General features: G+C 35.5%; 3 protein-coding genes and 2 non-coding genes across 5 annotated transcripts; 2 read left to right on the top strand and 3 right to left on the bottom strand.

Annotated features, from left to right (window-relative positions):
• Positions 1-4076: 4076 nt before the first annotated feature.
• LOC136065105 (uncharacterized) lies at positions 4077-4706 on the bottom strand. The gene has a single exon (XM_065767802.1). The coding sequence runs from the start codon at positions 4704-4706 to the stop codon at positions 4077-4079; it is 630 nt and encodes a 209-aa protein (XP_065623874.1).
• Positions 4707-6618: 1912 nt separating this feature from the next.
• On the top strand, positions 6619-9579 carry LOC136065106 (multiprotein-bridging factor 1a). The gene is made up of 4 exons (XM_065767804.1): positions 6619-6867; positions 7211-7294; positions 9073-9155; positions 9239-9579. Exons 1-4 carry the CDS (start codon positions 6726-6728, stop codon positions 9356-9358), a joined length of 429 nt encoding a protein of 142 aa, XP_065623876.1. The 5' UTR covers positions 6619-6725; the 3' UTR covers positions 9359-9579.
• A 4154-nt stretch (positions 9580-13733) lies between these two features.
• On the bottom strand, positions 13734-13823 carry LOC136065107 (small nucleolar RNA SNORD96 family). Its single transcript, XR_010626755.1, has one exon. It is a non-coding gene; the product is annotated as a small nucleolar RNA SNORD96 family (small nucleolar RNA).
• A 3586-nt stretch (positions 13824-17409) lies between these two features.
• LOC112033276 (multiprotein-bridging factor 1a) lies at positions 17410-20369 on the top strand. Its single transcript, XM_024066052.2, has 4 exons — positions 17410-17657; positions 18001-18084; positions 19863-19945; positions 20029-20369. Exons 1-4 carry the CDS (start codon positions 17516-17518, stop codon positions 20146-20148), a joined length of 429 nt encoding a protein of 142 aa, XP_023921820.1. The 5' UTR covers positions 17410-17515; the 3' UTR covers positions 20149-20369.
• Positions 20370-24523: 4154 nt separating this feature from the next.
• Positions 24524-24613, bottom strand: LOC112033359 (small nucleolar RNA SNORD96 family). Its single transcript, XR_002885216.1, has one exon. It is a non-coding gene; the product is annotated as a small nucleolar RNA SNORD96 family (small nucleolar RNA).
• Between the last annotated feature and the right edge of the window lie 2762 nt (positions 24614-27375).

Here is a 27375-nt window from a genome sequence, read left to right as displayed (position 1 = left end):
TTACAGCATGGCTTTTTTTTTTTTTTTTGAGAGGGTTTCAACCTAGCTATAACGTCCGATCTGGAATTGAACTTCAAATCTTTTATACAATCATTAGAAACTTTACCAGTTAAGCTAACTGAAATCCATAATATAACTTATTTATTTGAACACAATATTATGAATATTTATCGGTTTATGGGTTTTCTAACATGAAAATAATGTTTTGTACACACGTACGAGTGATAGCCCTTCCAGAAGTAAAATTCTAACTCTACCACTATAGGAAGTATGTGCGGACTGCGGCGTCTGGTGGATTTAAAGAGCTGATCTTTCACACATATAAAAGTGAAATATAAGTAGAATCTCATGTAAGCATGATGTGAGCTCCATTGCATACCAAAAATAAAAAAACAACAGGAGAGGGTTGAGAATTATGTCAATCTTACTTCAAATAAACATATTGAATTCTTAAAACATATTCATCTTACATTGTTCGTCCCATTGGTCATAATCTATAACCTCGAGCAATTGGATGTCCAATATTCCCTCAAAGAAAAGAATAAATAAACCACCCGGTAGACTAAACAAATAGAGAAGAAGAAGGGTGGCTAATGAATCTTTCAAAACCTTTACAAGCCGAGAAGGAATCAGCTTTCATAAAAATGATTGCCACCAATTTGAGAAATGTTAATGAATGCCCTAAAAACATTGGTTTAGAAACTATTTTTAGAAACATATTATAGGAAAATGATAACGTAATTAAATTTTCTGTCAGCTTTTTATATTTCACATGAAAATAATATTAAAACTTTTATAATATGGTTTATTAACAATTACTTTAAGCACACTTTTTAACGTTACTTTTTAACTTTTATGTACCGATTTTTAAAACTTTGCTTTTTTTTATTTTTTATTTTTTATGATATAAGTATACTTTCGCACACTTTAATTTTAACAGAAAGATTTCAATAAAATACTAAATAAGTTATTCCCAAACTAAAAAAAGGTAAACGTTATAAGGTAAGTTGTTTATGTGAAAAATATGGAGTTTGATATATGCTATGTCAGTGTTCAATGTAATCGACAGTCAATGTATTTCAACCAATTATTACTTCAAGAGAAGGAAGTTCAAGGACCAGGTTCAAAAGAAAGCATGCAATAAGTTATATTTTTAGTTCAGGAAATGGATTATCGAAAAGATTGTAGTGAAGTGGTTCAAGATATAGGTTCTATACAAGTTGTTATGATTTGGTTCAAGATATGTAGTTTCTATACTTCTAATACAAAGTTACAAATTGTTATTATTTTTTCATCCTACGTGTTCATTTGTTTGGCATCGGCAATTGTGGTATGAGTGAGACGGTGTTATAGTAAATAATTAATGTCATTCGAAGTGTTGTTAAATATGGCAGATAAATTGTGATATTTTTGTAGCCACTAGCCAGTGATGTCAATATGGCATACAGTTAAACTTCTGGTCATTTTGGGAATGAGAGGATTTGAACTCTAAACAATTATATATGTTGAAAACATCAAAAAATGTTAGTTGAATTATAAAGTTTTTGGCAAATTTTGATTTTAATTTTGATTTTTTTGGGGGTAAATTAGAGAAATTCTATGAGCTAGACAGCTAGCAAATGAGGAGATTTGGGGAACTGGCCCATCAATGTTAACAAGAGCCCAAATGAGGATGGAGTAGACAATTTAGAGTATTCAATGCATACAAAAAGAAGCCTAAAAGCATCCGCATTTGGGTTTCTAAATGCCAAATGTTAAGAATATTTGGCATTTAAGCCCCAAAATCTATCAGCAATGGGAAGGTCATATCTCAAATGCTAAAAAAAAATTTGGATTTTGCTACAGTGCCATCTCAAATGTAAGATGGCACTGTAGCTGGGTTGTAAAAAAAATAATAATTTTTTAATACTTTTTTATACCCGAAATTTTCTCTCACCTCCCATTTTTCCTCTTTCTTTTCTCTCTCTGCCTCTCTCTGTTTCTCATCGTCTCTCTCTTTCTTTTCTCTCTCAGCTCTCAAGCTTCTCTCTCAGAGCTCACGCCGAATCACCAAGCCAGCTCGGATCGGCGCGGTGGCGTGGCTGCAATCGGTGCGGTGGCTGGACGTCAACGCGTGGTGGAGATCGGCTTGGAGACCAATGTGGCTGGACGTCAAGCTCGACGATGTGGCTGGACTTCAAGCGCGGTGGAGATCGGCTTGGAGACCAATGTGGCTTGGAGACCGATATGGCTTGGAGATCGGCTGCGATTGGCGCGGTGGCTGGACGTCAAGCTCGGAGCTTCTCTGGTTTTTTTTTTTTTTTTTTTTTCGGTGGCTGTGTTTGCTGGGTTTGCTGGGTTTGTGTGTAACTGGTTTCGGTGTTTGCTGGGTCCGGTGGTTGTGATTTTCTCTGGTTTTTTTTTTTTTTTTTTTTTTTTGGTGTTGACGGTAGTTTCTGGGTTGTCGGCGTTGGGGGTGGCAGCGGTGATGGTGTGCAGCGGTGGTGGTGATTGTGGTTCTGCCCAGAAGGAAAGAGAGAGAAAGAATAAATAATGTATAAATAATGTGTTGTATTGGATAATGGTAATGGTGAGATATATTATTTTATTATGTAAAAATATTATTTTAATAAGTAGGATTGAGATATAAAAGTTGGGACGTTGGAGAATTGTAAAATTGTATTGTATAATTGATAAAGTGATTTTTTGATGTGGTAAAATAAGATAGGATTTAGAATCCGGATGCAGATGCTAATGGACTAAATTACGCGCAAGGCCATTAAGGGTCCTAGGGTAAAAGAAGAAAGAAAAATACAGTAAAATTATAGAGAAAATATCTAATGTCTTCAAGAACAAAACAATATAGAAACAAATTATGGCAATTTTTTGTTTAGGAAAAAAAAAATTTATGGCAAGTTGAATATGACATAGCAGATTGATTATAATATTTTATATATATATATATATATAACCCACGTATCAGGTTGAATTTTTTTTTTTTAGGGGGTATCAAGTTGAATGTTGAAGTTGAACAAATTGCTCAAAATTAAGGAACAATAAATTTGCTTAAAATATAAAACTAGTTGCTCAAAATATATTTTTTAAATACATTGTGGTAAATATATTGTTGTAATAGACCTAAAAGATGCAATGTCACAAATAGTGAAAATGACTAACACCATCGAACTAGAATCTTTTGTTGCATCGTCGCAATCATTTTTATTGGATATTATTCGGTCATCTCATTTGAGTATAATCTTCTATCTGCTCTTTTAAAAAAAAAAAAAAAAATTTGTCTTCACCTTTGTATTGTTCTTATCATTGATATTAGTGACCCAAAAAAATAAAATAAAAAATCAGTCCCGCAAAAAATAATATGTCACATCACTACATAACCCAATTTGAAAAGTTAGCAAGGGAGTCAAATGGGAGAAACCGCCTTTAAAGCATCCACATCAAATCATGAATAATCTTACAAAATACAAAAAATAATTTTTTTTACACATTGTGAGAGTGCTTTTTTTTCTTAGCACACATACCCAAGTAGAGATAAGGATCCCGGGCCCAAATACTTGTTATTTTGGTGGACTGGGCTTGGTTCACCGCAGCTAAATGGGGCTGATTACGAACCAAGTTGTGCGCAAGTCATATAAAGCTCCTCAAGATGAAAAATGCAATTCCTCTTAGTACCTTAGGGCGTATTGTCGTGGGATCCCGGGCATACTGTCGTGGGATCCCGAGGCATATTAGGCCTGTAAGAACCTAGAATCTCTGGTTCTCTGAGCTATATGATCTTTTCCATGTTTATTATGTAATAGAGCTTTGTCCTTTCCCTTTATCTCTATGGGTGCTACATAAAAAAAACAAAACACACTACACATATCTTCAAATAATTGTTAGTTTTTTAGATTAGGACATACATTTTAATACATATACATATATGCAAATGAGTTTCATGAAAATGATTCTGCCACGAGGATCCTGGCCCAAATTCTCACAGACTTGGTGCTTTTGCACAAGACTTGTGGGATTTAGAATTCAAGTCCGAGTGGCTTTGCTTGAGCTTTGCCTTCCAAGATAGTTAGATGAGAAGGATTTTAGCAAGAAACAGTAAAGGAAGATGAGTGTCCAGCGAAATCTCTCCTCGGCTTATTATTGTTATAGCGATCCGACCTAAAGTCCTTCCTGTCCTGGGTGGTAGCCTTATCCTTACCCTTCTCCTGTTGCCGATCCTCTTCAACCCTCTTATACTTCTCAATGCGATCCATGAGCTGGCGCATGCTAACAACGGGCTTGCCGGACAAGGACGTTCTTAAACCATGATCAGTGGGGAGACCCAACTTGAACGTCTCCAAGGCCATGGCATCGAAGTTGCCTTCCATCTCGTTAAACATCTCCCAGTATCTATCCGAGTACGCCTTCAGTGTCTCACCTTCACGCATGCTTAAGGACAGAAGGGAGGACAAGGGCCTGGGCACCCTTCGGCAGGTGACGAATCGTGAACCAAAAGCTTGAGTAAGCTCTTGGTAAGAATCGATGGAATCGGCCCTCAGGTTATCAAACCATCTCATGGCTACAGGACCCAAACTGGAGGGGAATACCTTGCACATCAGAGCTTCGTCTCTGGCATAGACAGCCATTCTTTGGTTAAAATGACTAACGTGTTCCACAGGGTCAGTTTTGCCGTTATAGATAGTAAAGGTTGGCTGGTTGAAACGCTGAGGCATCTCCGCTCCTTCGATCCTACGTGTAAAGGGTGACCTGGAGATCTGATTCAGGGCCTTACTCATGGCATCATTGCCCCCCCTCCATATGGTAATCCTCGAGGTCACTTCTCACGAGGGTGCTCAGCTTCATACGAGAAAGTCTCGCTAATTGGAGTTTAAGAGTTCTGCTCATAGGTAATATCTTGCCCGTCGTCCAAGTCGTCATCAGGGTGTGGTACAGCGCGTTTCCTCTTCTCATGGCGTAACTCCCTCTTCAACCTTTCAATCTCTATTTGCATGCTGTTTTTCTCTACATGGGGAACGCGACTTCCACTGCGAGGCTGGGTTCGCTCAGTGTGTGTAGTATGCACACTACCTTCACGGTCCTACCTCCGCTCCAGATTAAGAAAAGGATCAATATGCTGTGAGGCCCCAGATTCTGCCGGTTGTTGCCCTTGACCAGCCATGACCAACCGCTGCTACTCTTCCCTTACGCTCAAGCTCTCCCCACAGACGGCACCAATTGTAGGGTTCAAATTCTTTACGTAAACCCAAAGACAATTAATTTGTAGAGTATGGGTCAAAGAACTAGAATTAGTAAGGGATTAATAACAATAGATCATAACCATTTCAACAGTGCATTGATCAGTTTGTATACATGGATAGTTTGAAACACTCTCTTGTTTTTCTTCTCTCTCTTTCCTCTCCTTCTTCCTCCAGGGCCTATTGACAGGTGCTCCCCTCTATTATATAGTCACTCCTACCCTCATCTCCATCGTCCACGTGCTCCCCATCCATGAACTTGCTCAAGTACCTGTCACGTCAGGCAGCTTCTTTTCATCTCTGTGTGGGTGGCGGTAGGTTAGGATGCACTGTTCAGAGGTCTTCTCCACATAAATGCGGCCAGAAAAGCTGTTGCAATGCATTGAATACGGTGGCAGCAGCCTTTCCCTCAGATATTTCCCCATCCTTATCGTTCCTGAATATGCTTTGAGCTTATCTTGATCAGGTGGAGTCATCGGACAGTCATTCGGGCTTTTCCCCTACTCAATTAGTCTCCGATATCATATCAGAGCAAAACATCTTCCTCGGACAGGAGATGTCCTCTTCGGACTGGAGATATCCTCCTCGGACAGCGATGATCCTTCATCAAGAGGATTCCACTCCTATCTGGGCCTTGTCTTTTCCGCATCCCTCTTTTCGGATGTGAAACAATCCTCTCGTGGGTATTCGGCCCATTAACTTGGGCCTGGCCCCTTTTCCCCACATATAGGATATGAACAATTTTTTTTTTTTTGGGCTCCATTAATGATAAGTGTGGACAAATTTCATCCAAACCATTTAAATTCTATTTCAACTCAGCACATGGTAATTGATATATATATATATATATATATATATATTGCATCACAAAGATCTTTTTTATTTATTTTACATAATCACTTTAACAACACTTAACTTCATAATTAACATTGTAAAAAAAAATCACAAGAAACCACCTACATTCATAAATTCATTTTGCACGTCTGATTTTACAACATGCTATAATATTATGTCAAAACTTTTTTTTTTTCCTTCTCTCTTTTTCCTCTCATATTTTCCCTCCTTTATATTTGTTATTGTTAGAGCAGATAGAAAATATATTATTAATGTGATAAAATGCAAAATAAAGAATGAGGATGTAGGTAATAGGTATGTTGTTAAAGTGATCCTGTAAAATAAAAATAAAAAATTTATTATTAAATATTTTGCATTTTTATTTGTCTTGTATGATACAAATTAATGTGGATGCTCTAATGTATAATTTTTGGGTAATTAAAAACATAGACCCGAACCCGAACATGCAAGTGAACCGGATGCGAGGTCCAGGTCCAGATCCAATTGAAAAAGGTAGAGCGTGCGGTCCAAGCTGATCGTATATATAAAATTATCAATCATCCTCATCCTTTCACAAAAGCCCTAACCAGCACAGCACAGCGCAAGCGCAAGCACAAGCACAAGCACAAGCAAACCCAAAAGCTAAGACAGAGAGAAGCAAAAATGTCAGGAGTCGGACCAATCTCACAGGACTGGGAGCCAGTTGTGATCCGCAAGAAAGCCCCCAACGCCGCCGCCAAGAAGGACGAGAAAGCCGTCAACGCCGCTCGCCGCTCCGGCGCCGAGATCGAAACCCTTAAAAAAGGTCCGCCTTTTTCCCTTTTTTCTTTTTTTACCCTCATAAATCGGGAAAAAAAATTATCGATTTTTATCATAAACAAATGGGTTCGAATAAATCAACAGAGGTGGATCTGTTTAATGATAATTCATAGATTATATCTGTGTGGAATGAGTTCCTCATAAGTTAGATTATCTTTTTGTTTAATTCTACGTTTTCTTCTTCTTCTTCTTTTTTTTATAGGTTTAGGTTGTTTGATTATGTGTAGAATAATTATGGCTGTGATTTATCAATTGGAGCTTTTAAGTTGATGATAGGTTTAAGATTTTAGACTGTAAAAGTTAATTTATGAATTTATATATTGGTGCAGCTACTGCTGGGACAAATAAAGCTGCATCAAGCAGCACTACTCTAAATACAAGGAAGCTCGATGAGGAAACGGAGAACCTTGCTCGTAAGTATATTTCTATTTCAGATTTTTCATTTGATGGGTGTGATGGAATTATATGCATAGGGCGATTGTTGATTTGGTAGCGTTTGAGCTTTGTTTTAATATACATGAAACCTTCAACCCATGCTAAATGGTTTTGGGTTGTGTCCAGCTTCTTGTTCTTTCCATTAGAACATGTATGAAACTCTTTTATATATGGGGTTGATTTTGCGGAAAATTTATTTTGTCTTTTGTTTGTTTTATCCTTGTTCTTTAAATTGTTTGATGGATTGAATAATTGTATTATAGAAGAACTAAGGAAATCACATGGACTCTATGGAGTTGGATATGAACAAGTGGCCAAAAGTAAAGCTGAACCTATCATGTCCTCTGCATCAATACCATGTGACATTTTTTTTTTTTTTAAATGCCATCGTCATCGGTTGTACAACCAAAATGTCAATTACAATTTAATTTTTCCTGTCTTCTATTATTCATCATTTTTACTCTCGAGGGTCTCATCATCTTTTTTATGCTTATTTTGAGGTTTGTTCTTAAACTTTCACCCATCATCTGAAATATTGTTCTTCATCTATCCCTAGCTGGGATGTAGCAGTTCAGTACGTCTTGAAAATTACAACCACTTAACTTTAGTTAGACTTTCAAGGTGATGGTGATTTTCTCTTCGTGGTTGACACAGAAGTAAATACTCAAGGTTCTATATCACTTGTCTTTTCCTGAATAAAGTGCAGATTATTATTTTGGGATAAGTTTGAATAAAATGCAGATACACTTTCAAATACATCATTACGTGGTGTTGCACCAAATCTCTCTCTCTCTTGTGACTGAATCACAATATGAGTTCCTATGCTTGGTTCTTGTAATATGTAAATTTTGTTGAATCATTTTTAACCTTGGAGGAGTTAATATGATTTTCTGTAGATAGACGATAGTCTATGCTTGGTTTACTGCCTTTGTGGTGTCTTTGGGAATATAATGATTGGGCCTTAGGGGCATAGTCTGAAATGGTTTTCAGATAAAATAGTTGTAGAGAGGTAGGAAGTTATATGAGAGCGGATCAAGTTGCTCAAAAGGGTGGTGCTCTGCATGTCTGAGGGGAATTGTGAATTCCTAAACTTGATGGGTAATTGTTATGGTGCATATATGGATTTGATGACATGATAGTGTCTGTGCACCAGCTGGTGCTCAAGATGGAAGAACATAGTTTGTGGATGCAAGGGGTGCTAGATGATAGGAGTGTAGATTGAGAATGTAATGGTGCAAGATCCCAGCTTGAGATGAAGAAATGCAATGATAGTAGTTGAAAGGTCTTCTAGCATGTTAGGGTGGAATTACATTCTGCACTAGTGATTCTGTTAAATTTGTTTCCATTGAGATGTTGATCATTCGGATGCAGTTGGCCTATAAGTTGAATTAGACTATCACTTTGCTTCCTGTGCTTTCTTTTCAGATATTTGATTATTTATGGCATTATTTCCTCCTGATATATGAGCTAGCAATTTTATAACCTAAAGAAAGGGCGTATGATATGTAGTGGTCTGAGGAGGACACGATGTGTTTTTGTGCTTGACTAATCTGTTTTACTTCTTACGACTGTAACTCCTAGGACAACTCTCCCACTCTCTTCTCTAGTAAAAACATCGGGTTGTGTTCAAACTCTTTCTTCATTTATATTGTCCAAAGTTCAATTATTGGGTTGGGAGTATTGTTGTCTTCGCTTAGTAGTGTTTGCCCATGTATATTCTAATATAATTTTATTCTCATCTGAATTTTGAGTGCAGATGAACGTGTACCAACTGAGCTAAAGAAAGCTATTATGCAAGCACGAATGGACAAGAAGCTTACCCAGGCTCAGCTTGCTCAAGTAACTCTCTCCCTCCATCTCTCATTCTCTTTCTCTCTCCACCATATTGACCTGCTTAATGACCAAGCATTATTTGTCTGTAGATGATCAATGAGAAGCCTCAAATCATCCAGGAGTATGAATCTGGTAAGGCTATTCCCAACCAACAGATCATCACCAAGCTGGAGAGGGCTCTTGGAGCGAAACTGCGTGGAAAGAAATAAAAAGAAGCCTCGTAAACAAAAGAAGGAATCTTGGTGCTCGTTAATGTTGAATGATGTTGTGCCTTGATGTGTAGCTAGCTAAAATTGTCCGTAGTCAAATAGTGGTTGTGTCCACGAACTAATCGTGTCTCTATGTAAGATGACTCTTTGGAACGATGACCTATGACGGGTTCAGCTCGCTGCTTGAAAATAATAAAGATTTGTGTGTTCCCTGTCTACAATACATACTTGCTCTCAAGGCTCAACAAGTGCCTAAGAAAATGCATGGTTTTATATAAAAAAAAAAAATTACATAATCCAATTTCTCTACTTTTGCAAATGGACTTCCATGATTAGTTTCCTTTGTATGTTTGTCATTGGTCATTGATTAGTTTCTATTAAGACAAATTTTAGCTGCAAAATTGGTTGTAGATTAAAATTACAATTTTACTCAATATCATTAGCATTACTATATATTTCAAATTTCAAAATCTAACAGTTAGATTATATGTTTTTTATGTTCTTCTTAATATACGTCAAATTTTTTATTAATTGAATATTATTTACTATATAATCTGTGAGAGGAAAAATGCCCAACCATACGCAGTGTGCCTAAATCCCAGTGTGAAGGTTATTATAGGTCTGAAGAGGCTAAAATTGTTGAGGGATATTTCACGTGAAAGAAGGATACACGGGGACAAAGAGACTCCGTCCGAAGAGAGAATCAGCGCTCCGAAGAGATCATTATTCTTGGATGTAAAGATTCTGGGTCATATAAATATCTGGAGTGTTCGAATGAGCTTACTAGTGACTTCGGCAGTCTAGATAAGTTTTGGACACGCCTGGAGATAATAAGAGTGGAGAAATATTTAAAAGGAAAACTGCCACCACCATATTAAATGCGCTATAGCAACTTTTCTGACCGCATTTATGTGGAGAAGACCCCTGAACAGTACAACTTCAGCTACCGCCATTCACAAAAGTTGAGAGAGATACATGACATGACATGCACTCAAGTAGGGAGCTGGATGAAGAACAAGTGGACGACGGGGATGATGGGGGAGGATGCTATATAAAGAAAAAGAGCACCAAAAAAGAGAGACAACTGTAACAAGGGAGAATTGTAACCTGTATTCAATCTATCATAAGTCTCTTCGAACTTGAGCTTACTTGATCTTTACGTGTATTTTTATGCTGGTTTATATTAGTATGTTGTGATCAACCGTTGTAAGTTCCATAGTTAATCTAGCTCTATCATCCACGCTCTACAAATTTATTGTTTTTGGGTTTGGGTCACAAATCCGAACCCTACATAATCTATAAGACTATATTTTATGTATAATTTTAAACTATAAAAACTTACAATTTAAACAATTTATTGATGACAAAACTATTTATCTTTAATTTTTTTAGAAATTTTACAAGCATGAAAAATATAAGAAGAAGATATAATTCAATGATGGATTTGTCAAAATTTACCTTCAATAAAAAGATATTGAGTATGATTGTAGTCTAAGGTTATAACCAATTTTATAGCTAAATTATAGCTAAACTTTCTCCATGTAAAAATTTATCCTTAATTTCTATTTAGCCAATAGCATTTCCTATTTACTTTTTTACATGTACTTTGATTTCTTAAGTCATGTTCGCAAAATAGCATCTTTTAGGTCCAAAAGAGTGTAAAAAAGATTATTATACTTGCGAACTGTATAAAAGAGAGACCCCTTGTTTCAACAAAAAAATATTTTTCCTGCATTTTTTGGTGTTTGGTGGTTAGTACACCCAATTTTTGTTAATTTATTTTAAATATGGTCAAGAGAAAACAAACCAAATAGAGTACTTTAGTTTGCTGTTTGCACTTTTTCTTTTAATTTTTAATATAAATAAAATACAATTTGAGCTTATTACGTCCATTTTATAATAATTATTCTTTACAAGATAAAAATGGATAATTATTCTTTATAAGGTAAAAACGTTTTAGTTTAGATAACTAGAATCTAAAACCCATAGCAGATGTTTTTAATTTGCTAATTGACTTTATTCTATAATCACTTCTAGAGATTTGTGTTGCAGACACATTTTACGCTAGGATTTATTTTTTCATGATAAATATATGGCTTGAGATAAACAATTTGTAGTTTTGGTCCTTTTGGAACAACATAAATTTTTTTTTTTTTTAATTTTATTATTTTGGCATCAAGTAAGATATGGTTTTGAATGAATGACATGTAAGATGACCCTCAATACATAAGATATCAAATTCAAATTTTAAGTTAATATTCTTTAAACTAATGGAACATGGCCAATTATTTTCATATTGTTTTCAAATCAATCACTGGTGACTCAACTTAAAACTTCCAAATTTCCAATGCACTTTGTGTTAATCATACCAGTCAGAACTCTTACTCTTCTCTTTAAAGTTTGGATTACCAAAGGCGTTGAATATCATTTATATCATCCTTAAAATACACCGCACCAACCATATGACTAAGTAAATTGTGATCCAAGTCATTTCCTTAAGTTACAGTTCGCCAACAAAGTTTTGACACTTAGGTTGCGTTTGTTTTGGTTGAAAATATTTTTTTGAAAAATTTCACCATTTTCAAGTATTTGGAACGGTTGTCAAAACTAAAATAATTTCCCTAACAATAAAATAGCCCCTCATAAGGCATAAAATGATTTATGCCCATTAAGAGTTGTAAAACAATTTACGCCTCATACAGAGCCTCAATCATCAACAACTTGAGCTACATAGAATCGAATCAAGTGGAGCCACTGTGGGATGATTTGCTGTTGAGGTTTTTAATATTGATAATTGTGTTGTGATATTATCACTTGATGATTTGGTTTCATTTTTTTTTTTATGTTATTTTGATGATTCGGATTTTTAATGAGGTTGGATGGTGCTATATTGGTTTTGTAGCTATTTGATGATTTGGGTTTGTTGGTATTTTGGATGTTATATCATGATTTGGCCCATTTGGATTTCAGAGAAGTTGAGAATGATAGCGATGCCTTATCATCTTGAATGTTCAGTGTGATATTTGCTTCTCAACATTATTTGTTGATTGAACTTTTTTAATGGTTGATAAGTTGTGGTACACACATGTAGTTTTCATTTCACTATCTCGGAACTTGAAAGCCAGTTCGTTTGTAAAAAAAAAAAAAAAAAACTAAATTTTATGTTTGTACAAGGAATGGTACAACAGTATGCAGCAAGCAGTACAAGCAATTTTATATGAGGTTCTTTCTTTAATTGAAAATTATAGGTAAATTTCGATGGAGGATGGTGGTTCCAATTTGCAGGGGCAGCTTAGCTCAACCGTTAGGCCATTTAGGTAATAGTCTAAGATCCCCAACTCTTCTCATTGTTGCCAAGGCATGAGCATTAATTCCCTTCCTGTTTTTCATAGATCAGTCTTTTCTCATTCCCTCAAATCCTCATGACTGGTCTTCTATTTTATATAGGAAATCCGTATGATCTTTACCAAAGATTAGAGACATTTGGTACCTAAATAACGCTTACTAATGTTATGAAAATTTTACCCACTAAAGTATACATATATCGAACCATTTCAGTTGTACGTTGAAACAATTTTGAAGTCTTCAGGTATCCTACAAATATGGTTTCCTCAACGCCAAGAAGCCCCAAATTCATATATACTCAAGCATCAATTTGCTTCCTCTTCAGTTCGTTTAGGAAAACAAAAACAGGATAATCAAATGCGAAAAATTTGCAAGCTTTCGTTTTACAGGACAGAAAAACATATAACATTTATAAAAAAAAAAAATCATTGCATTTGCCAAATAAAAATGACATTAAATTTTTCATATGCGAAAGATGCATGTAATAAAATTGGTAGCAAAACACAGTCAAAGCCTTCCACCACATCTATTATTTGCTAAGATTGTAACTCTACATAATATAATAAGATAATGACAAGAGAATGCTCATTCAGTCTTTTACTCAATATGCAAACAAATACAATTACAATACACACAAGATAAAATCAGAACAAAATGTTGTAACAGAAATGTATGTCTCATGGCCAGTCCCAAGAGGTAAAAGCAGCAACGCCGCTCCACAAGGCAATGGAATATGAGACCACCAGTCAATGGAGGAACTCCCGAGGGAGGACCACCAACATCAACAAGCATTTTTATGTGACATTAACTTAGGAATTTGCAGACATATTTAAGTTTGCCCCATTCAAGTAAGGGATTTCTCGTAAAAATCCCCTGTCACAGTATTACTAACAACAAGAATTAATCATTATAAACCAAAAAATTAAAAAATTTAGTAAAATAATTTACAGCCAATTACGTTCCACTCAGCCAAAACAACACGGAATAAAACATCCGTTATTCACAAAGATTATATATTTCAATTAAAATAACGCCTCAGAATTGCAGAATAACAGCAAGGCTGATTAAGCCATTCAGTCCCGAAAGATGGTAATTTGATTTATGATATCATCATTGGCGATATTAAAATTCAACTACAATAAAACCAAAAACAAAAACAAGATCATAGATAGTGATAGAAATGTATGTCTCATGGCCAGTCCCAAGAGATAAAGGCAGCAACGCTGCTCCACAAGGCAATGGAATATGAGACCACTCGTCGACGGAGGAGCTCCACCAATGAAGGAGGAGGACCATCAACGTCAACAAGCATTTATATGTGACATTAACTTAGGAATTTGCAAACACTAAACAAAGTTTGCTCCTATCAAGTAAGGGATCTGATCTAAAATCCCCTGTCACGAAAAGAACTCCACACACAAACACATATCGAGACGAACAAAAAAAAAAAGCAAACATCATGACATGCCCCATCAGAGCAAGGAAGAAAGACCAGACCAAAAAGTCCATGGGTATGAATTCTGACCCAGATCAGATCAGAATTCCCCATCCACATGGTAGATCAACATGTTTTGAAACCTAAAGATACCCAGGAAATCCATTAAAACAACACAAGGAGTACACCTTCATGAACAACCAGTCTATATATATATATAGACATGTTGCTCAGCTCTAGAAAACCTTTAAGCTAATGCGGCGGAAAGGTGAAACGGTGGCTAATGTTGTAACCTGATACTAAAAGTTAAAACCCTAGAGAGGTTCATATAGGAATTATATGTCGGCCTTAGCCCATAAGAAGTCACCTTCGAAAGCCCAATAAAGCAAAAAAAGAAATCAGAGATTTAAGTGAGCCTGAGCCCATGTAAAAATTAGTCCATATCGTATTTAGTTTTTTACCTCAACCGGGCCGAATCTTTCTATCTTTCTCGGCTTATAGAGTAGAATGGTACCTTGGTGTAGGAGGCGTGCGAGGGTTCAAGATCATCAGCCGTAGAAGATCCCTGTGGGGTCAGTTTCGTGAAATGAAAGTGTCTCATTATTTTCAAGATCTGGTCCGGTAGTTTTTGAAAACTATGATACTATTCACCGTCCTGCGAGTCTTTTTTCAAGGCTTGGTGCAGTATATTTTGAAAACTATGATATTCTTTACCGTAAAAGTATGGTACTCTTCATTGTTTTGCAAGTGTGTTTGTCAAATTTGACTAAAAAAAACCGTCCTTTTTTCTTTTTTTTCATATTCTTACAGTGTTAACACCTTTTTTGGTCTGCTAGTTTCAGAAGTTCTATATAAAAAGCTACCTCCTGCATTCATTAAGGTACTTATAGAAAGAGTGACATCCAGAGGTAACATAGTAACATAAATGTAGAGAAACTATGTTTGTTTNTTAGATGAGAAGGATTTTAGCAAGAAACAGTAAAGGAAGACAATGCAATAAAGAAATGCACGAAATAATTGTTAGAGATTCTCAAATCAATATGAGGTATTTCATTATTTTCTTGATTGTGGATTACAATATGCTCACTAAGACGTGATACAAAGTTCAACTAAGTTCAAAAATTACAGACTTTGATAGCTATTCAAGCTTCCAAGACTTGTAAAGTTTGAATTTGTTGAATCCGAGTATGTGCTATAGTGGCTGTCTCTGGGATACCGGGAGCAGTTCCTCTGTTTTCTTTTGATTTTACAGAGCGTTTCCTATAGTTCTATATTCACATGATACAAGGTTCAACTAAGTTCAAAAGTTACAGACTTTAATAGCTATTCAAGCTTCCAAGACTTGCAAAGTTTGAATTTGTTGAATCCAAGCATATGCTATAGTGGCTGTCTCTGGGATACCAGGAGCGGTTCCTCTGTTTTTCTTGAGTTTTACAGAGTTTTCTTAACGATTCCCTTCCCCTCTTTCTATTCTGCATCATGCCTTCTTTTATAGCACAGATCGAGCTCTAGGGTACTGGTGATTTCTCCCTTTTGCCCCTTAGAGTTTGTCCCGTGCCTGGTTGCTTCAGGATCATGTTGTTTCCTTTTCTTCATAGTTTCTTTCTTTTTGTTGCGACCAGATGAAAGTCTCCTAGCTAGCTTCCTATTTCCAAATTTTCCCGTTGGCTGACCTGAGGCTTTTTGGCTTTTGCTCCAGCTTTTCCAGTCGTACTTTTCCTTGTCTCTTTCTTCAAATGGTTGGAACCAAAGCTCCTGCGTTTTGCTTTGTACTTCCACTGCGTGTCTGGGTTATAAGGTCCGCGTGCCTTTTGTCTCTTTTCTCTCTTCAAATCTGCTTTAATTCACTTTAGCTGTGCTGCACGTCCTGAGGATCCCGAGCCTCTGGCAGCCTCTGGGGATCCCGTCCTAGCTCTTTCACTGGAATTTGCTGGACTTTTTAATGGCCTTTTTTGCTAGAAATCTGAACATATATAAGGCCTTGATGTTGATTCTTCTTGCTGCACGAATTGAGCCTTCTTTATTTTTTTATGGAATGGGCTTTGTTGTGAAATTTTGGACCTTAACACACATTTTGATCAAAAAATACTCACATTAGTGAGTGTAAACTTGTGCAAAATTATGCATAAATATACAAGATCTACAATAACTGTGGATATATACACGGTTACTGTGATCTTCTATACATTATTTTAATAATTTTTAATTTCGCTCCTTTTTTTTTTTCTCTTCTCCAACTGCAAATCCAACGCCCTCATTATCTACTTCTTCCTCTGATACACACTCCCACAGACAAAATCAAAAATCAACCATAAAAATAAAAAATCAACCACAGACACCACAAAACCAAACACACCCACACACAGACACACCAACGGAGACAAAGAGAGTGGATCGGGGCTTATGACGGATCGGCGTGCTTGGATCGGCGTTCTTCCCGCCGTGCTTGGATCGAAGTTTCAGATCGGCACCGTGCTTGGATCGAACTTAGATTGACATGGGTTTGTGTTGAAGTGAAGTTTTATGGTTTGTTAATGGAGTTTTCTGGTGAAGAAATGGGCGAAAGAAGAAATGTTGATTGGAGAAGAAAGATGAAAGAAAGAAGATTCACCATGTGAGAGAGAGAGAGAGAGAGAGAGAGAGAGAGAGAGAGAGAAGAGAGAGAGAGAAGAAGAGAAAAAAAGTATTTCAACTCAGCACATGGTAATTGATATATATATATATATATATATATATATATTGCATCACAAAGATCTTTTTTATTTATTTTACATAATCACTTTAACAACACTTAACTTCATAATTAACATTGTAAAAAAAAATCACAAGAAACCACCTACATTCATAAATTCATTTTGCACGTCTGATTTTACAACATGCTATAATATTATGTCAAAACTTTTTTTTTTTCCTTCTCTCTTTTTCCTCTCATATTTTCCCTCCTTTATATTTGTTATTGTTAGAGCAGATAGAAAATATATTATTAATGTGATAAAATGCAAAATAAAGAATGAGGATGTAGGTAATAGGTATGTTGTTAAAGTGATCCTGTAAAATAAAAATAAAAAATTTATTATTAAATATTTTGCATTTTTATTTGTCTTGTATGATACAAATTAATGTGGATGCTCTAATGTATAATTTTTGGGTAATTAAAAACATAGACCCGAACCCGAACATGCAAGTGAACCGGATGCGAGGTCCAGGTCCAGATCCAATTGAAAAAGGTAGAGCGTGCGGTCCAAGCTGATCGTATATATAAAATTATCAATCATCCTCATCCTTTCACAAAAGCCCTAACCAGCACAGCACAGCGCAAGCGCAAGCACAAGCACAAGCACAAGCAAACCCAAAAGCTAAGACAGAGAGAAGCAAAAATGTCAGGAGTCGGACCAATCTCACAGGACTGGGAGCCAGTTGTGATCCGCAAGAAAGCCCCCAACGCCGCCGCCAAGAAGGACGAGAAAGCCGTCAACGCCGCTCGCCGCTCCGGCGCCGAGATCGAAACCCTTAAAAAAGGTCCGCCTTTTTCCCTTTTTTCTTTTTTTACCCTCATAAATCGGGAAAAAAAATTATCGATTTTTATCATAAACAAATGGGTTCGAATAAATCAACAGAGGTGGATCTGTTTAATGATAATTCATAGATTATATCTGTGTGGAATGAGTTCCTCATAAGTTAGATTATCTTTTTGTTTAATTCTACGTTTTCTTCTTCTTCTTCTTTTTTTTATAGGTTTAGGTTGTTTGATTATGTGTAGAATAATTATGGCTGTGATTTATCAATTGGAGCTTTTAAGTTGATGATAGGTTTAAGATTTTAGACTGTAAAAGTTAATTTATGAATTTATATATTGGTGCAGCTACTGCTGGGACAAATAAAGCTGCATCAAGCAGCACTACTCTAAATACAAGGAAGCTCGATGAGGAAACGGAGAACCTTGCTCGTAAGTATATTTCTATTTCAGATTTTTCATTTGATGGGTGTGATGGAATTATATGCATAGGGCGATTGTTGATTTGGTAGCGTTTGAGCTTTGTTTTAATATACATGAAACCTTCAACCCATGCTAAATGGTTTTGGGTTGTGTCCAGCTTCTTGTTCTTTCCATTAGAACATGTATGAAACTCTTTTATATATGGGGTTGATTTTGCGGAAAATTTATTTTGTCTTTTGTTTGTTTTATCCTTGTTCTTTAAATTGTTTGATGGATTGAATAATTGTATTATAGAAGAACTAAGGAAATCACATGGACTCTATGGAGTTGGATATGAACAAGTGGCCAAAAGTAAAGCTGAACCTATCATGTCCTCTGCATCAATACCATGTGACATTTTTTTTTTTTATAAATGCCATCGTCATCGGTTGTACAACCAAAATGTCAATTACAATTTAATTTTTCCTGTCTTCTATTATTCATCATTTTTACTCTCGAGGGTCTCATCATCTTTTTTATGCTTATTTTGAGGTTTGTTCTTAAACTTTCACCCATCATCTGAAATATTGTTCTTCATCTATCCCTAGCTGGGATGTAGCAGTTCAGTACGTCTTGAAAATTACAACCACTTAACTTTAGTTAGACTTTCAAGGTGATGGTGATTTTCTCTTCGTGGTTGACACAGAAGTAAATACTCAAGGTTCTATATCACTTGTCTTTTCCTGAATAAAGTGCAGATTATTATTTTGGGATAAGTTTGAATAAAATGCAGATACACTTTCAAATACATCATTACGTGGTGTTGCACCAAATCTCTCTCTCTCTTGTGACTGAATCACAATATGAGTTCCTATGCTTGGTTCTTGTAATATGTAAATTTTGTTGAATCATTTTTAACCTTGGAGGAGTTAATATGATTTTCTGTAGATAGACGATAGTCTATGCTTGGTTTACTGCCTTTGTGGTGTCTTTGGGAATATAATGATTGGGCCTTAGGGGCATAGTCTGAAATGGTTTTCAGATAAAATAGTTGTAGAGAGGTAGGAAGTTATATGAGAGCGGATCAAGTTGCTCAAAAGGGTGGTGCTCTGCATGTCTGAGGGGAATTGTGAATTCCTAAACTTGATGGGTAATTGTTATGGTGCATATATGGATTTGATGACATGATAGTGTCTGTGCACCAGCTGGTGCTCAAGATGGAAGAACATAGTTTGTGGATGCAAGGGGTGCTAGATGATAGGAGTGTAGATTGAGAATGTAATGGTGCAAGATCCCAGCTTGAGATGAAGAAATGCAATGATAGTAGTTGAAAGGTCTTCTAGCATGTTAGGGTGGAATTACATTCTGCACTAGTGATTCTGTTAAATTTGTTTCCATTGAGATGTTGATCATTCGGATGCAGTTGGCCTATAAGTTGAATTAGACTATCACTTTGCTTCCTGTGCTTTCTTTTCAGATATTTGATTATTTATGGCATTATTTCCTCCTGATATATGAGCTAGCAATTTTATAACCTAAAGAAAGGGCGTATGATATGTAGTGGTCTGAGGAGGACACGATGTGTTTTTGTGCTTGACTAATCTGTTTTACTTCTTACGACTGTAACTCCTAGGACAACTCTCCCACTCTCTTCTCTAGTAAAAACATCGGGTTGTGTTCAAACTCTTTCTTCATTTATATTGTCCAAAGTTCAATTATTGGGTTGGGAGTATTGTTGTCTTCGCTTAGTAGTGTTTGCCCATGTATATTCTAATATAATTTTATTCTCATCTGAATTTTGAGTGCAGATGAACGTGTACCAACTGAGCTAAAGAAAGCTATTATGCAAGCACGAATGGACAAGAAGCTTACCCAGGCTCAGCTTGCTCAAGTAACTCTCTCCCTCCATCTCTCATTCTCTTTCTCTCTCCACCATATTGACCTGCTTAATGACCAAGCATTATTTGTCTGTAGATGATCAATGAGAAGCCTCAAATCATCCAGGAGTATGAATCTGGTAAGGCTATTCCCAACCAACAGATCATCACCAAGCTGGAGAGGGCTCTTGGAGCGAAACTGCGTGGAAAGAAATAAAAAGAAGCCTCGTAAACAAAAGAAGGAATCTTGGTGCTCGTTAATGTTGAATGATGTTGTGCCTTGATGTGTAGCTAGCTAAAATTGTCCGTAGTCAAATAGTGGTTGTGTCCACGAACTAATCGTGTCTCTATGTAAGATGACTCTTTGGAACGATGACCTATGACGGGTTCAGCTCGCTGCTTGAAAATAATAAAGATTTGTGTGTTCCCTGTCTACAATACATACTTGCTCTCAAGGCTCAACAAGTGCCTAAGAAAATGCATGGTTTTATATAAAAAAAAAAAATTACATAATCCAATTTCTCTACTTTTGCAAATGGACTTCCATGATTAGTTTCCTTTGTATGTTTGTCATTGGTCATTGATTAGTTTCTATTAAGACAAATTTTAGCTGCAAAATTGGTTGTAGATTAAAATTACAATTTTACTCAATATCATTAGCATTACTATATATTTCAAATTTCAAAATCTAACAGTTAGATTATATGTTTTTTATGTTCTTCTTAATATACGTCAAATTTTTTATTAATTGAATATTATTTACTATATAATCTGTGAGAGGAAAAATGCCCAACCATACGCAGTGTGCCTAAATCCCAGTGTGAAGGTTATTATAGGTCTGAAGAGGCTAAAATTGTTGAGGGATATTTCACGTGAAAGAAGGATACACGGGGACAAAGAGACTCCGTCCGAAGAGAGAATCAGCGCTCCGAAGAGATCATTATTCTTGGATGTAAAGATTCTGGGTCATATAAATATCTGGAGTGTTCGAATGAGCTTACTAGTGACTTCGGCAGTCTAGATAAGTTTTGGACACGCCTGGAGATAATAAGAGTGGAGAAATATTTAAAAGGAAAACTGCCACCACCATATTAAATGCGCTATAGCAACTTTTCTGACCGCATTTATGTGGAGAAGACCCCTGAACAGTACAACTTCAGCTACCGCCATTCACAAAAGTTGAGAGAGATACATGACATGACATGCACTCAAGTAGGGAGCTGGATGAAGAACAAGTGGACGACGGGGATGATGGGGGAGGATGCTATATAAAGAAAAAGAGCACCAAAAAAGAGAGACAACTGTAACAAGGGAGAATTGTAACCTGTATTCAATCTATCATAAGTCTCTTCGAACTTGAGCTTACTTGATCTTTACGTGTATTTTTATGCTGGTTTATATTAGTATGTTGTGATCAACCGTTGTAAGTTCCATAGTTAATCTAGCTCTATCATCCACGCTCTACAAATTTATTGTTTTTGGGTTTGGGTCACAAATCCGAACCCTACATAATCTATAAGACTATATTTTATGTATAATTTTAAACTATAAAAACTTACAATTTAAACAATTTATTGATGACAAAACTATTTATCTTTAATTTTTTTAGAAATTTTACAAGCATGAAAAATATAAGAAGAAGATATAATTCAATGATGGATTTGTCAAAATTTACCTTCAATAAAAAGATATTGAGTATGATTGTAGTCTAAGGTTATAACCAATTTTATAGCTAAATTATAGCTAAACTTTCTCCATGTAAAAATTTATCCTTAATTTCTATTTAGCCAATAGCATTTCCTATTTACTTTTTTACATGTACTTTGATTTCTTAAGTCATGTTCGCAAAATAGCATCTTTTAGGTCCAAAAGAGTGTAAAAAAGATTATTATACTTGCGAACTGTATAAAAGAGAGACCCCTTGTTTCAACAAAAAAATATTTTTCCTGCATTTTTTGGTGTTTGGTGGTTAGTACACCCAATTTTTGTTAATTTATTTTAAATATGGTCAAGAGAAAACAAACCAAATAGAGTACTTTAGTTTGCTGTTTGCACTTTTTCTTTTAATTTTTAATATAAATAAAATACAATTTGAGCTTATTACGTCCATTTTATAATAATTATTCTTTACAAGATAAAAATGGATAATTATTCTTTATAAGGTAAAAACGTTTTAGTTTAGATAACTAGAATCTAAAACCCATAGCAGATGTTTTTAATTTGCTAATTGACTTTATTCTATAATCACTTCTAGAGATTTGTGTTGCAGACACATTTTACGCTAGGATTTATTTTTTCATGATAAATATATGGCTTGAGATAAACAATTTGTAGTTTTGGTCCTTTTGGAACAACATAAATTTTTTTTTTTTTTAATTTTATTATTTTGGCATCAAGTAAGATATGGTTTTGAATGAATGACATGTAAGATGACCCTCAATACATAAGATATCAAATTCAAATTTTAAGTTAATATTCTTTAAACTAATGGAACATGGCCAATTATTTTCATATTGTTTTCAAATCAATCACTGGTGACTCAACTTAAAACTTCCAAATTTCCAATGCACTTTGTGTTAATCATACCAGTCAGAACTCTTACTCTTCTCTTTAAAGTTTGGATTACCAAAGGCGTTGAATATCATTTATATCATCCTTAAAATACACCGCACCAACCATATGACTAAGTAAATTGTGATCCAAGTCATTTCCTTAAGTTACAGTTCGCCAACAAAGTTTTGACACTTAGGTTGCGTTTGTTTTGGTTGAAAATATTTTTTTGAAAAATTTCACCATTTTCAAGTATTTGGAACGGTTGTCAAAACTAAAATAATTTCCCTAACAATAAAATAGCCCCTCATAAGGCATAAAATGATTTATGCCCATTAAGAGTTGTAAAACAATTTACGCCTCATACAGAGCCTCAATCATCAACAACTTGAGCTACATAGAATCGAATCAAGTGGAGCCACTGTGGGATGATTTGCTGTTGAGGTTTTTAATATTGATAATTGTGTTGTGATATTATCACTTGATGATTTGGTTTCATTTTTTTTTTTATGTTATTTTGATGATTCGGATTTTTAATGAGGTTGGATGGTGCTATATTGGTTTTGTAGCTATTTGATGATTTGGGTTTGTTGGTATTTTGGATGTTATATCATGATTTGGCCCATTTGGATTTCAGAGAAGTTGAGAATGATAGCGATGCCTTATCATCTTGAATGTTCAGTGTGATATTTGCTTCTCAACATTATTTGTTGATTGAACTTTTTTAATGGTTGATAAGTTGTGGTACACACATGTAGTTTTCATTTCACTATCTCGGAACTTGAAAGCCAGTTCGTTTGTAAAAAAAAAAAAAAAAAACTAAATTTTATGTTTGTACAAGGAATGGTACAACAGTATGCAGCAAGCAGTACAAGCAATTTTATATGAGGTTCTTTCTTTAATTGAAAATTATAGGTAAATTTCGATGGAGGATGGTGGTTCCAATTTGCAGGGGCAGCTTAGCTCAACCGTTAGGCCATTTAGGTAATAGTCTAAGATCCCCAACTCTTCTCATTGTTGCCAAGGCATGAGCATTAATTCCCTTCCTGTTTTTCATAGATCAGTCTTTTCTCATTCCCTCAAATCCTCATGACTGGTCTTCTATTTTATATAGGAAATCCGTATGATCTTTACCAAAGATTAGAGACATTTGGTACCTAAATAACGCTTACTAATGTTATGAAAATTTTACCCACTAAAGTATACATATATCGAACCATTTCAGTTGTACGTTGAAACAATTTTGAAGTCTTCAGGTATCCTACAAATATGGTTTCCTCAACGCCAAGAAGCCCCAAATTCATATATACTCAAGCATCAATTTGCTTCCTCTTCAGTTCGTTTAGGAAAACAAAAACAGGATAATCAAATGCGAAAAATTTGCAAGCTTTCGTTTTACAGGACAGAAAAACATATAACATTTATAAAAAAAAAAAATCATTGCATTTGCCAAATAAAAATGACATTAAATTTTTCATATGCGAAAGATGCATGTAATAAAATTGGTAGCAAAACACAGTCAAAGCCTTCCACCACATCTATTATTTGCTAAGATTGTAACTCTACATAATATAATAAGATAATGACAAGAGAATGCTCATTCAGTCTTTTACTCAATATGCAAACAAATACAATTACAATACACACAAGATAAAATCAGAACAAAATGTTGTAACAGAAATGTATGTCTCATGGCCAGTCCCAAGAGGTAAAAGCAGCAACGCCGCTCCACAAGGCAATGGAATATGAGACCACCAGTCAATGGAGGAACTCCCGAGGGAGGACCACCAACATCAACAAGCATTTTTATGTGACATTAACTTAGGAATTTGCAGACATATTTAAGTTTGCCCCATTCAAGTAAGGGATTTCTCGTAAAAATCCCCTGTCACAGTATTACTAACAACAAGAATTAATCATTATAAACCAAAAAATTAAAAAATTTAGTAAAATAATTTACAGCCAATTACGTTCCACTCAGCCAAAACAACACGGAATAAAACATCCGTTATTCACAAAGATTATATATTTCAATTAAAATAACGCCTCAGAATTGCAGAATAACAGCAAGGCTGATTAAGCCATTCAGTCCCGAAAGATGGTAATTTGATTTATGATATCATCATTGGCGATATTAAAATTCAACTACAATAAAACCAAAAACAAAAACAAGATCATAGATAGTGATAGAAATGTATGTCTCATGGCCAGTCCCAAGAGATAAAGGCAGCAACGCTGCTCCACAAGGCAATGGAATATGAGACCACTCGTCGACGGAGGAGCTCCACCAATGAAGGAGGAGGACCATCAACGTCAACAAGCATTTATATGTGACATTAACTTAGGAATTTGCAAACACTAAACAAAGTTTGCTCCTATCAAGTAAGGGATCTGATCTAAAATCCCCTGTCACGAAAAGAACTCCACACACAAACACATATCGAGACGAACAAAAAAAAAAAGCAAACATCATGACATGCCCCATCAGAGCAAGGAAGAAAGACCAGACCAAAAAGTCCATGGGTATGAATTCTGACCCAGATCAGATCAGAATTCCCCATCCACATGGTAGATCAACATGTTTTGAAACCTAAAGATACCCAGGAAATCCATTAAAACAACACAAGGAGTACACCTTCATGAACAACCAGTCTATATATATATATAGACATGTTGCTCAGCTCTAGAAAACCTTTAAGCTAATGCGGCGGAAAGGTGAAACGGTGGCTAATGTTGTAACCTGATACTAAAAGTTAAAACCCTAGAGAGGTTCATATAGGAATTATATGTCGGCCTTAGCCCATAAGAAGTCACCTTCGAAAGCCCAATAAAGCAAAAAAAGAAATCAGAGATTTAAGTGAGCCTGAGCCCATGTAAAAATTAGTCCATATCGTATTTAGTTTTTTACCTCAACCGGGCCGAATCTTTCTATCTTTCTCGGCTTATAGAGTAGAATGGTACCTTGGTGTAGGAGGCGTGCGAGGGTTCAAGATCATCAGCCGTAGAAGATCCCTGTGGGGTCAGTTTCGTGAAATGAAAGTGTCTCATTATTTTCAAGATCTGGTCCGGTAGTTTTTGAAAACTATGATACTATTCACCGTCCTGCGAGTCTTTTTTCAAGGCTTGGTGCAGTATATTTTGAAAACTATGATATTCTTTACCGTAAAAGTATGGTACTCTTCATTGTTTTGCAAGTGTGTTTGTCAAATTTGACTAAAAAAAACCGTCCTTTTTTCTTTTTTTTCATATTCTTACAGTGTTAACACCTTTTTTGGTCTGCTAGTTTCAGAAGTTCTATATAAAAAGCTACCTCCTGCATTCATTAAGGTACTTATAGAAAGAGTGACATCCAGAGGTAACATAGTAACATAAATGTAGAGAAACTATGTTTGTTTGTTTGTTTGGTTTTTTTTTTTTAAGCTGAAACATGCTTTGTTTGTACTAACTATTTCTGTTTTATTTATTTATTTTTAATAGTTATATATCGCGACGTTTTTATTCAAGGACTTGCGAATTGGCCAAGAACCAGCCTTGTTCAATTGCAAAGAGAAAGACAACAAGTATGTAAAAGCTACAACTTTGATTGTTCGTCCGCCCACAATTGAAAGATTTTCAAGGAGATGGAGATATAACTTTTATCCTCTCAATCTGTCGAGATGGTGACAAGTTATTACCTCCAAACATGGTTCTGTCTTGAAGATGGCTACCCTTTTTGCTTTCAGTGGCGGCGCCACGTTGAGTCTAGGGTGTTTCCAGGAACACTTTGACCTAAAAAATAAAAAATTTATATATAATAATTTAATTTTTTTATTTGTTTACCCTTAAAAAAAAATAGGAACATCCTCAAATAAATAAATAAAAATTTATCTCTTCTACTTTCAAGCAAAAAAAAAAAAAAAAACCCAAAATTTTTTTTCTTGAATTAAATCTGAAAAAAAAAAAAATTTGTAACTTAGCAAGCCCATTGCCCAAAGCCCAACATCAATCCTAAACTACAGATGGGAAAGCAAACCCAATCTAAAGAAAAAAAAATATATATATATATATATATATGGCAAACCTAACAGATGGTAGCAAACCCACGAATTCTATAAAAAAAAAAAGCAAACAAGCCAATACTCAGTATACGCGTTCGCCGATTCATCAAGTAAAGCAAAACCTAAAACCAGAAACGGAGAAACCTAACCTAAAGAAAAAACCTCATTAGTCATTAACGACCAACGAACGACTCCTCCACCTCAAACTTGAGCAACAGAGCTCATCGGTCATCGCTAGTCGGATTGGAGATCAGTCATCGCCTCGCCAGTTGGATCGGAGATTCCTTCCTTGCCAGTCGCCTCGACGTGCTGCCCAGCCCGATGGTGCCACCCCTCAACCTCAGGCCTCCCTGCTCCCTCAACCTCAAGGTATTTCATCTTTACTTTACACTTTTCTTCTCTCTGACTCTCTCTTTTTCTCTAATGGGTTTTCTTTCTTACTTCTCTCTGTCTCTATCTCTCTTTTATCTGAAGACTAAAAGTCTGAAAGTAAAATGAGAGTCTATCTCTCTTTAAGATTAAAGACTTTATCTAATTGGCTGATTCGTTTTTTTTTTTTTTTTGGGTGAAATTGCTTAGCTTTATTGAACTGTAATTGCTTAGTTTTACTGTAACTTTATTAATATTTTCCCCTATTTTGACTTTATTTGTTAGTGTTGGTGTTGGTGAGTTACTAAGTTTGTCTTTTAGTGTATTGTTTATTGTGATTTGTGATTGTAAATTTATCATCTAATTGGCTCTTGTGATTACGGCCAAGGGCCTTTGTTTTGAGTGGGGGAGGTGGCGGATAGGGGCATGGGCCGGGTGAGAAGTAAAGGCATGAGAGGCAGTTAGCCTAACTTACCAATAAAAATACA

The sequence above is a fragment of the Quercus suber genome, unplaced genomic scaffold (genome assembly GCF_002906115.3).
Source record: "Quercus suber isolate HL8 unplaced genomic scaffold, Cork oak 2.0 scaffold_849, whole genome shotgun sequence".
Lineage (NCBI taxonomy): Eukaryota > Viridiplantae > Streptophyta > Magnoliopsida > Fagales > Fagaceae > Quercus > Quercus suber.
Note: the sequence above shows the minus strand (reverse complement) of the source record. Positions and strands in the feature narration are given on the sequence as shown.

Bases quoted from the DNA above. Each gene is read 5' to 3' on its own strand.
- LOC136065105 (XM_065767802.1), bottom strand. From the start codon at position 4,706: ATGCCTCAGCGTTTCAACCAGCCAACCTTTACTATCTATAACGGCAAA.
- LOC136065106 (XM_065767804.1), top strand. From the start codon at position 6,726: ATGTCAGGAGTCGGACCAATCTCACAGGACTGGGAGCCAGTTGTGATC. The intron at 6,868-7,210 runs GTCCGCCTTTTT...ATATTGGTGCAG, and splicing joins GATCGAAACCCTTAAAAAAG to CTACTGCTGGGACAAATAAA. The intron at 7,295-9,072 runs GTAAGTATATTT...TTTTGAGTGCAG, and splicing joins GGAAACGGAGAACCTTGCTC to ATGAACGTGTACCAACTGAG.
- LOC112033276 (XM_024066052.2), top strand. From the start codon at position 17,516: ATGTCAGGAGTCGGACCAATCTCACAGGACTGGGAGCCAGTTGTGATC. The intron at 17,658-18,000 runs GTCCGCCTTTTT...ATATTGGTGCAG, and splicing joins GATCGAAACCCTTAAAAAAG to CTACTGCTGGGACAAATAAA. The intron at 19,946-20,028 runs GTAACTCTCTCC...ATTTGTCTGTAG, and splicing joins CCCAGGCTCAGCTTGCTCAA to ATGATCAATGAGAAGCCTCA.